The 11430-nt window shown below is 39.0% G+C and overlaps 1 protein-coding gene across 1 annotated transcript; it reads right to left on the reverse strand.

The window, feature by feature from the left end:
• Positions 1 to 5042: 5042 nt before the first annotated feature.
• LOC311509921 (uncharacterized protein) lies at positions 5043 to 10904 on the reverse strand. The gene is made up of 4 exons (XM_084575372.1): positions 9168 to 10904; positions 8899 to 9073; positions 8308 to 8432; positions 5043 to 8199 (listed from the first exon to the last, which is right to left on the reverse strand). The coding sequence occupies exons 1-4, from the start codon at positions 9405 to 9407 to the stop codon at positions 7876 to 7878; spliced, it is 864 nt and encodes a 287-aa protein (XP_084431498.1). The 5' UTR covers positions 9408 to 10904; the 3' UTR covers positions 5043 to 7875.
• Between the last annotated feature and the right edge of the window lie 526 nt (positions 10905 to 11430).

The following is an 11430-nucleotide window of genomic DNA, read 5'->3' on the forward strand; positions in this document are numbered from 1 at the left end:
TCCACTTCCTCTGCAGCGTTACAGCTGATGAGTTTCATCTGAGTCTCTACCATGAAGAAGACCTGCAGGCCGAGGCCTCAGACGTGGAGCTGCTGACTCTCTTCCTCAGTGTTTCATACTAATGTGCAGACTGTGTCTATATGAACTCTGGTTAGCTTAGCATTAGTTTAGCTCCTCCTCTCCTCAGACAGATCTCATCTTCTCTCTCTCTGGTCCACAGTCAAACAGAATGACGACTTGTCTCCATGGAAACAGACTGAACAGCTGACTAAAGACTGAAGACACTACTCTGCTTCAAAGATCAGTCTCTTATCTGTCTCCTCCTCTAAGGCCTGACACTTACTGTGTCGGCCATTTTAGAAGATCTTTGTAAAATAAGCAAGAATTCAGCAAGTTACTCAAACCATGTGACTTGTATAAAGTTAGTGATTGTTCTACTGTATATCTATATGTTGTCTATCTTCTTCTTCCAGTGTGTCTGTGTTGTTTTAGATCAACATCTGTTTATCTTCTGAGGAAACATCTACAACATCTAAGCAGCAGAGATGAAACAGACATGAGCAAGTCAACGTTTATTTATCCTCAGCTCCTCAAGTCAGACAGATTTACTGACACTTTACCTCTCTGGAGCAGAACCACGTCCTCCTTTAAAACCATAAATAAATCCCTTAGATCGGTCGCTCTTCAAGGACACACAACTGGCTCCAGGTCCTGATCCAGGTCCAGGAGAGTCTGGTCTCTGCTGCTGGATCCTGAAACTAAACCACCACAGATAAATGTGCATGTTGGATAAAAACTGATGAGAATAAATTCAAAGCAGAGACATCAGAAGTAAAAGGATGAAACAAACGTGTTGTATAAACTCAGTGACGCAAGAGTGATGAACCAGCTTTAACCCAAAGAGGAAGAGAGATTAAAGTAGAACCATCAGCTCCTCAAGTCAGATAGATTTACTGACACTTTACCTCTCTGGACCACAACCACGTCCTCCTTTAAAATCAAAAATAAATCCCTTAGACCGGTCGCTCTTCAAGGACACACAGCTGGCTCCAGGTCCAGGTCCAGGTCCAGGTCCAGGTCCAGGTCCCTCCAGTATGTCCTCTCTCTGGTCCATGCTTCTGAAACACTAATCATTCATGTTGTAAACAGATCAGCTGATCCTCCACTGATTGGCTCTTATTCATCAGCTGCTGTACTTCTACTATCCGTCCACTAGATGGAGCCATGGAGGACACACATGATGCGTTCACTGACACTGAGACTTTCAACAAACTCAGGTCCATCATGATCAACGTATATATTTTATACTATCTTCCAGTTCATAGACTTTCTATATTTTACACAGACATTAAATATCTTGTATATATTTTTAGACACATTCTTCATATACTAGTAAACCTTCTGTTCATTTATTCCTTTTGTATTCTGTCTTGTAACATGTTGTGGTGTCTTGTCAGCAGATATGTAGCACAGTGGGACCAGGAGAAACACAATCTCACACTAATATGTTTTCATTCATATACTGAGGAGGTGACAAGAAACACCACTTGAGTCTTTAATAGATTTACCTTCTAGATAGAAAACTCTAGATATCAGACATAGATTTACATATGAACACAACATATCTCATGTCCATTCCATGTTTTAAACTCTTCTATATTCTAGATAGAAATGTGTATATCATGTAGAAAGCGTCTCTATGTTGAACTGGAGTAAAAGTACTTAGTTACTTTCAGCGCTTCCCGTTAGAAAAGCAGATCAAACTTCTAGAGACAGATTTCAAATCAAAGACTGTGTCATGGATGGAAATAATCAAATAAGTTGAAATCATATTTAGGAAGCAGGTCTGGCGCTGATCACGCAGAGACTAGAAATGGAGGATCAGTTTCATACTAGTCCTCCTCCAGACTCTGGACTTTCAGCTCTGACTCAGATTAACGTGAATTTATGGAGCTGCAGATTTCTGCTGCTTCTGTTGGAGCTGAGCTGCTGACATCTGATGTTAACCAAGAAAACATTCAAAACTGCTTCATTACCTTCAGACGAAGTTTGACACGGAGAGAAAGAGAAACTAAACTGAAACCAGGAAACAGCCTGAGAGGAGGAGTCAACACAAACGTTTCTTGTTTTCAGGCCAAGAGGAAAGGTGGAGCAGAGAGGGAGAGGATTAAAAAGATAAAAGCACTGGCCACAGATGCAGCAAAGTGCTGTAAAATAACTGACATGTTTGTCAGTAAGGGAGCAGGTACGACATTGAGATTAAGAACATTTGTTGTTGAACCTGAAGCAGCAGTTGATGTGAGGAAACCCACCAACATCTCAGAACTGAAGTGGTTCTGTTCTGAGGAACAAGCTGCTGTAGACCACTGATCAGCTGTTACCAGAAACATTTAGTTACAAGGAGGTCACAGCAGATACTGGACACAAGGAGGACATGATATGTAATATTGGCTCATTTTACTGAACAAACAAGTCTAATATTTCTGTTTCTTGTCTGATTGGGTTCTCTTTGTCGACTTTCAGGATGTTTTGAGTCATTCTGATGCAGAAATGTTGAAAACGATGAAGGACACAAAAACCCTGCAGCTCTGAACTTTGTAGAATTGTTTTCTGAGCTCAGACTGTGACGGTAAAAGTCTGATCTTTGCTCCAATCCTCCAGAGAACGGAGCCTCTCAGGTCGCTGAGGAGGAAGGTAAGAGATTCAGAGAGAGGTTGATGACTTCAGTCAGCTTTAAAAAGCAGCAGATTGACTATTAACAATGGACAGAGCTTCATAGAACAAGGTGTAGAGTGAAGCATCATGGAGTCTGCCTGGGCAGAGAGAGAGTGTGGCATTCAGTCCATTTCTTCCTCACACCCCCTACATGACTTCCTGAAGGAGCATTAAAGATGAACATTGTTTATCAGCTTCAAGTTGGTGGGGATCACATTCATCAGACATTCCAGCTCTTAAACCTTTAAGACTTGTTCATTTAGGAGATTGAACTCCAGGTGTCATGTAGTGTGTTTGTCCTTTCTTTATTATTCCAGTCCAGTGTTTCACTGCCTGTGTTGTACCTCCAGAGATTAGACACTGTCTTTTACTTGGTCATCTTGGTGGAAGATGTAGACTCGGCTGCTGGTCTCCGTTGATGATGTGAGATGGTTCAGACGTGGTGCTTTTCTCTGTAGCTGTCCCTTGGAATCACTGAATGAGGCGGAGAGTCACGTACTGGTGCTTAAATGGCTTTTATTATCCAGCACCATGAAAACTAGAAAGAAGAAATACAAGAAAGGAAAAAACAATGAGTTCATGTACAAGCAAGTTGAACCAAAACTACAAACAAAACCTTTGAACAAACTCCCATTTGATTTCAGTCAGATCTTTTCTGTCCAATCATCATACTTCAACTAGTTGATATAAAACACATTTATTCATTTCCATCCATTTAACTAGAGGAGAGGTGATTGTTAAACTTCAACCAAACATTTCATCATCATACACGAGGGAATAAGCACTACGTACTAGAGATGTTCTGCTCCAAGCAGACGCTCGACACAGTGTGGAGCTTTCAAAGCACAAGTATCACCACCAGATGTTTGGATGCCTGGCTTCATCAGTCCAAACATCACGTGACTCCCCAAATGAAGCTTCATCACGTCACACGCGTATCGGCCGTCATCAGCCACGTGTCACTCCAGGTTTGAATGCAGGGCGGGATTGTCAAACTCACAATGATTAGAAATGGACACGGTCCCTCAGATGGTTGTGGGTTTTTGAGAGGAGGAGAGTTTTTCATCCGTTACGTAGTTTCATTGATTTAGAACCAGGGAGAGTGAAGTTTAAGGTTTTAGTAGAACATTAGATGAACTTGGCACATAGGCATTCACACACTATACATTGATTTACATACCTGTATACATATTGATTTAGTTAGTTCATTAGTCAGTTGTGAGAGTGTGAGTGTAAAGCCAGTGTGAGAGCATTAAGTGTTTGTGTGATAGTCTGAGTGTTTGACAGTGAGGAAAGGAGAGATAGGGAGAATGGAGGAGAGGCCCCTAAAAGAAGCAGATCTTATGTGTGGGAGCACTTTGACATTATTACCCCAACAAAGGTCAAGTGTCTGATCTGTGCTCCAGAGCTGGCCTTTAATAACAACACCTCTTCAATGCTGAGGCACCTGCACTCAAGACACCCTGAGACTACACCCAATCCAGCTGCTCCTGCTGCTCCTGCTGCTCCTGGAGGAACTGGACATGGTTAGCCTATGGCAACTAGCATGGATATGTATTAAAGAGACAGAGCAAGATTAAAATGGAAAAGATACAAAACAACAATAATACATTTGAAAAAGTTCTGTGTCACTAACTATTTCCATTTTCTGCTTTAAAGGGCGACAAGCTGAACTGGATGAGGCCTTGGTAGACATGATGGTGCAGGACTGCCAGCCATTTTCTGTGCTTGAGGATAAAGGCTTTAAAGCCTTTGTTAACAAGCTTGAGCCAACATATGTCCTGCCCACAAGACAAGCATTGAGAGCCATGGTGGAGACAAAGTAGAAAGAAGCCAAGGAGAAAGCTGGAGCAGAGCTGGAGAAGACTGTGGCAGTCAGCTGGACAGCAGACATGTGGACATCTGGAAATATGGACGCCTTCCTCGGGGTCACCTGTCATTATAGAAATGAGGAAGTGAAAGTGTCATGTGTTCTGTTAGGTGTCACTAAAGTCCCTCAGTCCCACACACACAGCAAATTTGAAATCGTAAATTTAACACCCTCAGAATCAAAACTAACACTTTTCCAGGGTTTATATGGGAACCACTGGTAAAGTGTTAAATTAACACTTTCGAAATAGTTAAAATTATTAACACTATGGCAGTGTTACCCAACAAACTCTTATAGTGTAAAATATTAACACTACAATGGATTAATTTAAATTATTAACACTATGACAGTGTTGCCTAACAAACTCTTATAGTGTAAAATATTAACACTACAATGGATTAATTTAAATTATTAACACTATAACAGTGTTGCCTAAGAAAGTATTATAGTGTAAAATATTAACACTGCAATGTATGACAAGAACACCAAGTTGGTGTGACTAACAATAATCACTCCTAAAAGTACTGCAATGAAAAATATTTTATTTTTCCTTGAACAATTTCAAATGAATTTTAAAGAAAAATGGCACTTACAACAACCCTGTGCAGTGACCATGTACAATAGTGCCCAAAACATGAGGTAGCTCTGTAGTTTGCCCTATACAATGCAGCTGTCTGGCACAATATACAAAAATGAGTCTGAACCATAAGACCTTTGGACATCAAAGGGCTTAAAGTGTCTCAAATCATGAGGTCTAACAACTGAAACATTATGCATGTTGTCAACAACACGAAAAGCATGAAAATGCTCCACAAATATAGTCTCCATTTCTGATACCAAAAAAAAGACTTCATTTCGCAGAAAAATGCAAATAATCTTCATGAACACTGGCATATCATTAACAAAATCAGTGCAAACAACAAGACCAGTGTGATATTCAATACCATTATGTTTAACCCAAGCTGTCTCATGTATGTCACTTGACATATCAATCTGAAAATGCTCTGAAATCAAATCACCATTTTCAACATCAGTCAGTATTTTCAATTTGACAGGCCCAGACTCAATACCCTTGGCAGACAATGATTCCCAATGATAGGCAATAGCTGTTTGGTGTTTCTTTGCAAGGGACTTGGTTATGTTCTTGAAGTTTTTTAAGCTGGACTTAAAGAATTTGTGTTTTGCCTCATACCTCATACTCCAAACATGTACTAAAGGACCAATTTGGCGTATACATTCAGGATAATGGATCATGAAGTGGTGTTTTGGGATCAAATTATTTTGAGGATACAAATCGGTGAATAATCTATGGTGCTCTTCAATAAGATGTTTTAAAAATATAGTCATACCCTCCGTAATACATGGGGAAAACACAATGTTAACAATATGTAACAACAGTAACAACAAATGCCAGTGTGTGTCAGCTTCTGGTACAACATCTCCAAATATTAACGGCAGGTTACGAATAAGGCATAATGTTTGACTGGCATTCAGCCCAATACTATTGCCAGTACAAAACATGTTTATGTGTGTTGGACGATTCTTTCTATCCATGAAGCCATAGTTGAATGCATATACACGTTGGAGTATGTTTTCATCAGAAATAAAATTCTGTTTCAAATATTCAAACAACAACTTAATCTCATACTGTGCTACTCCTTCTAAGATATCATGCATTATATCAAACACAAAGTTATCAGATACATTGAAATATGTCAAGGAATTCAGTATACTATTGCGTTTGATCCCAAAACAAGAATTTTCTCTTGGATTCTCGACAAGATAGTTGTAATGATTCTCATTGGTTAATTTAGTGCGCAACATCACACGTGGATCATTTTCACTAAACACTGTTTGAGCGGTTGCTCTATCAATAAGACACATTCTGCAATAGTAGTTAGCAGTGAAAGATTCCACATAACCAAGAATTGAGTTCAGACCTAAGTTGTCGCCTGTTACTTGTGCTATGGTGCCATAGACAGGTTGTTCAGTAAATGACACTTTCATTCCATTTTGCTCTAGTACCTTGACATCTTCTACAAACGGATAAAGTATTTTGTCAATGCCATATTTTTTTGCATCTTGGGAGTGAAACAAAGAAATGAGATGGATGTTCATCAGCGAAGAATTCAGACGTGGTGGTAAATTGCGGAGTGTAAAATATAAACATCCAAGCTTATGAATGCCTTGTTTCGACCCTAGTGGATTTGATGTTTCAAAATCATCATAGTAAATTTGGATTTGTAATGCATTTTTAAATTTTGAATATAATGGGTGATTTTTGAAGTATTTTCCATCACAGAAATCTTTGTATAAGCTACCAAGAACAACAGATCTGTTAATGTGACAACAAACATCTTCATTCTTGAAAATGAACTCTAAGGTTTTTAACAGGGGTACATAAATGAAAGTGTCGTTTACTGGTACCTGCTCATATACTCCAGATACTTTGTTTCTCTTTGAATCATATCTCACTCCTAAGTGAATTTCTAGCGGTTCAACAACACCCCATTTTTCACTAAAATATTTAGTCCATTTAGAGTTTGTGTTTAAGTCACTGAATGGATTGAAAGTATTCCTGAAGATGTCTTCCACTGCATTTCTACTGGGATTATCAGTAGGCACTGCACTTAACACTTGTTCTTTAAGATTTGCATGAACTTCACTAACATACTCCTCCATGCTTTCAACAACAGATAACACAATATTGTTGGCAACACCACTGCCCTGTAACTTTGCTATGATTGAAGCGCACATATCTTTTGCCTGATCTTTTGACATATGAGATGTTGAAGGTTGACTTGACACATCTAGATCCATATCAGAGGCATCTTGTTGTGAGCTCTGTTCATTGAAGTCTGACTGATGTTTTTGCATACTTACATCATTGCTTGTTCCCAGGTTAACAGTACTATGACAAATATTTAAATGCTTTCTAAAACCTGCAAAACTTTTAAACTGCAATGAACACCCTTCTTGAGCACAAAGAACAACAAACTTTTTACCTGGATATAACCCATGAAAAAACTTAAGGTGCTGAATTAATGCACTAGGTGCATCATGCAAAGATTTGCAAATATAACACCTATACATAGTTCAAGAACTCTTTGCCTCTATTCAGGTATTTGGCTCTTTGCCATAAGGCTTTCTTTGATGTGCCAACACAAATACTGTAGACTAAGACTTTTTTCCAAAAAACAAAGATAGCCTATGCAAATAAAGTGCTGCATAATTGCACTAGGTGTATCATGCAATGATGTACACATATACATTGTATAAGAACTTGGCTCTTAGCTCCTGTTCATCAACTTGGCTCTCAATTCCTTCACCTTTGGACTTTCTTTAGTTGTGTCAACATCCACACCATAGACTGTTGTCTGCAGGAATGTGTACATGTTGTTGAGAGCAGCATCATAACTTACACTGAAAACGAAGTGCACCTTAAAGAGTTCATCAACAGCTGCCAATGACGTGGTTCCCTGGCAGGGGATGAGCTTCTTGTCTATCACAATGTAGTAAGTGCTGATGGCCTGCTTGCAGGTTCCAGACGCAAGAAGATATGGCTGGTGATGTCCCTCCTGGTTCTCAATGTGTTCGTCTAGGCTCCTACATGACTGTGGGGGAAATAATAAGTAACATAAGTAACAAGTTACATTGTAATATTGTCTTTTTGTCTGTGCCACATTTCCCAATTAAATTGCATACTGTGGCCTGATACATACCTTGTGAAACACAACTAGATGGTCCATGGCCTGAGCTGCACTGATCTTCGGTGTTTTCTTTTTAGTAGGCTGAGGTGGTAGGATATGCAGGAGCAGCAGGAAAGATGCCATATCACTGTCCCACTCTGTAAGAAAAAAAAAAAAAATCTTTTTTGATCGCAAGTTTCTTTCCTTTTTTTAACCTCAACTCCCTGGCCATTTAACCAACTGCCCCTGACCGTCTCAGGGTTTCTGGGCCCAAAGGACCAGGAATCTGTTAAAAGGATAGTTCAGATTATTTGAAATGAGGATGTATGACTTAGTTATGGGGAGTCAGTGTATAAACTACAGTAGATGGAGGTTGGCACACCTCTATTTTTGAGAAGCAGAGACGTGTACCGGCATGGAAGCAATGAACTGCTGCAGACAGGGTCAGCAGCAAAAAATATTCTGTGCTCCTCTGCTTCTCAAAGTTGGGGCTGCATCAACCTCTATCCACTGTACCAATAAATACTGCATACGACCCCACATCAAATAATCTGAACTATCCCTTTAAGTACTGCGTATGACTCAATTTATTGAAATCATTTTATTTAGCCTTTAATAGAATACCTGGGCAATCATCACTGTGCTGTTTCCTGGCAGACTTCAGCAAACTATGGAGCACTGGCGTGGTAATCAGGCTCTCTGCTTCTCTGATCACCTTGCTTTTATAGAATGTATGCCATTTCTCAAGAAGTTTGGCAGATGTTTCTGGTCCAAAGAGGAGACAGAAATCTTGATGTATCTGCGGCAACAGAGAAATGAAAGAACATTTTTGGTTAAATTTACATTTCTAAGCTAGGCTTATAGCTAAGAATTGAAAATATGCCAATAATTACCAGCCCTTTCGTGTCCAGGAACCTTGGAAACACTGAGAGTACAGTGTGTGATTCATCACGATTGTGGATGAGGCGCTGTCTATACTCAAAGGTCTCCTTCATTTTTTGCAGAATAATTTTTCCATCACTCGTGTGGTTCATCAAAGATATAATCTCTTCACAACGTTCATCGTCCAACTGACCACCAATCTGAGGCACCTCTCTCTCCTGTCTTGGACCACCTCCTCTTGCTGTCTGCATTTTAGGTTCCTTGGACACAAGTTTTGTCTTTCTCTGAATTGTCTTGAGCCGCCATGCCAGAAATCCAGAGCCACTTTCGTTGTCATAAAAATGTTCCTTACAAAAAAAGGACAGAGACACAAGTAAACTTCATAATCAGCAATAGTGAATCCATAATTTTATTTGTGTATTAATTAGCAATAGGGGTACGGTATGGTGTCAAGCGTATCCACACGTTATTATTTTGTAGTGCAAAAATATATTTTTAACTAAAGTATGTAATTAAGAAAAATGCATAACTTACATATCCTTTCCTAGAGAGGGGATCTTTTAATGCAGGGAACAAGGTGACAATTCCCAACGCATATTTCTCTTTAGTGACTCGCTGAGGGATTCTCCTGCAAAGAAAAAAAAAGGGAAATTGTTCCTTGCTTACATGTACAAGTACTTTATAGGGCTGAACATTACTTCAATAACGTGAGTCATCTAGTGCAGAGTTGAGCTCATTACTGTCATTGCTGCTTTTTCTCCAATCGCAATCAAGCAACAACTGATGTCCTTTCCCAACTGGACATTACTGATGGCAAACTATCACTAATTTAGCCCCAAACCATTTACATACCTAAAGTTTAATAATCTTGGAGTATGTGAATTGATGTAAAAAGGAAAACAAAACAACAAGAGGTTCAATAGCTGTGAAATATCTAAACCTAACTTACCCTTCTGTCTCAACCATGTGTGCCGCAAGAATGTTAACCATCTGCCTTCTTGTTCTGTCACACAACATCCCAGTTTCTTCATATTCATCAAGCACTGTTGTCCCTCCTGGTTTTGTCTGCAGGATCTGCTTTATCAGCTAAACAGATAGTAACAATACTGAATAACGGAGTGAAATGGTACAATGTATACTTCTAACAAGGCCAAACCATCTGGCCTTGTCCCAAAGGTATATTTTGCAGTTTTGATTTAAACCTAGAGCAGCTAACTACTTTCAGATTTCAACATGATCAATGATTCCTAAGGAAAAAGACAGATTTTGAGAACACAACACGCTTGACATGTTTTTATCCTTACTGTTAAATTGTTGGATGGCAGTTTAAAACAACAACAACAACAACAACAAAAAGGACATAAATTAAATCAGAAAGGTGATACTGAAAATTTAGATACGATTTAAAACAAATATTAGAGGACAAACTCACATCTCTGGCTGAAGAACTCTGAAAGGCCTCATCATCCATTCTTGATCGCTTAAATGGTCTTGATGTTTCACTGTCGCTGCTACTAATGGACACAGAGAGGAAACTCCCGCTGGGTGAGGATAGTGGTGTGGATGGAGCTGATGACTGAGATGTGCCTGAATCTAAGAGCATAAGATATAATAAACAATTCACCTTATTTTCTGCATATTTGTGAATCATATCCTCCCTGACTGAACATAACAATCCAGAGAGAACTGCTACAATCAGCCAAAAAACAAACAAAAAATTATTAATCAGTTAACACTTTCCATCAGGCATCTAAACTCTTAACATGCTAATCTTAAAATACTAAGTAATAATAGTAATATTAATAATTAATTCCATGCAACAGGAGCATCTGAAATGATCTCTGTTGTTAATGCAATGTAAAAAATAATAAATGATTAAAGTTAAACTTTACCATGGCCACAACTGTCCTTGATAACAAAGCAAATCCCTTCCATTGTGCATAATTCTGCAAACACTGCTTCATCCACCTCAGTGCCGGAATCATCTTCCACGGTAATCTTGTCCACATGAATGGAGAACTTTTCTCTCACTTAGTGATGAGGTTAAAGACAACATCACATAGCAAATTGTTTAAATTATAAGATGTAATGACTTTCACTCAGTCTGAATTACTGGTTATTCATATAATAGCAACATTTACCTTCAGAAATGAATTCTTCAAAATCAGCATCTTGTAACTTGATGTATTTCTTGCGGTTTTGATACTGCACCTTAATTATCATTTTGCCATCTACAACATGAGCCTGCAGAAAAAGAGAGGGACAACAGGACAT

This window comes from Chelon labrosus (assembly GCF_963514085.1).
Source record: "Chelon labrosus genome assembly, contig: SCAFFOLD_31, whole genome shotgun sequence".
Lineage (NCBI taxonomy): Eukaryota > Metazoa > Chordata > Actinopteri > Mugiliformes > Mugilidae > Chelon > Chelon labrosus.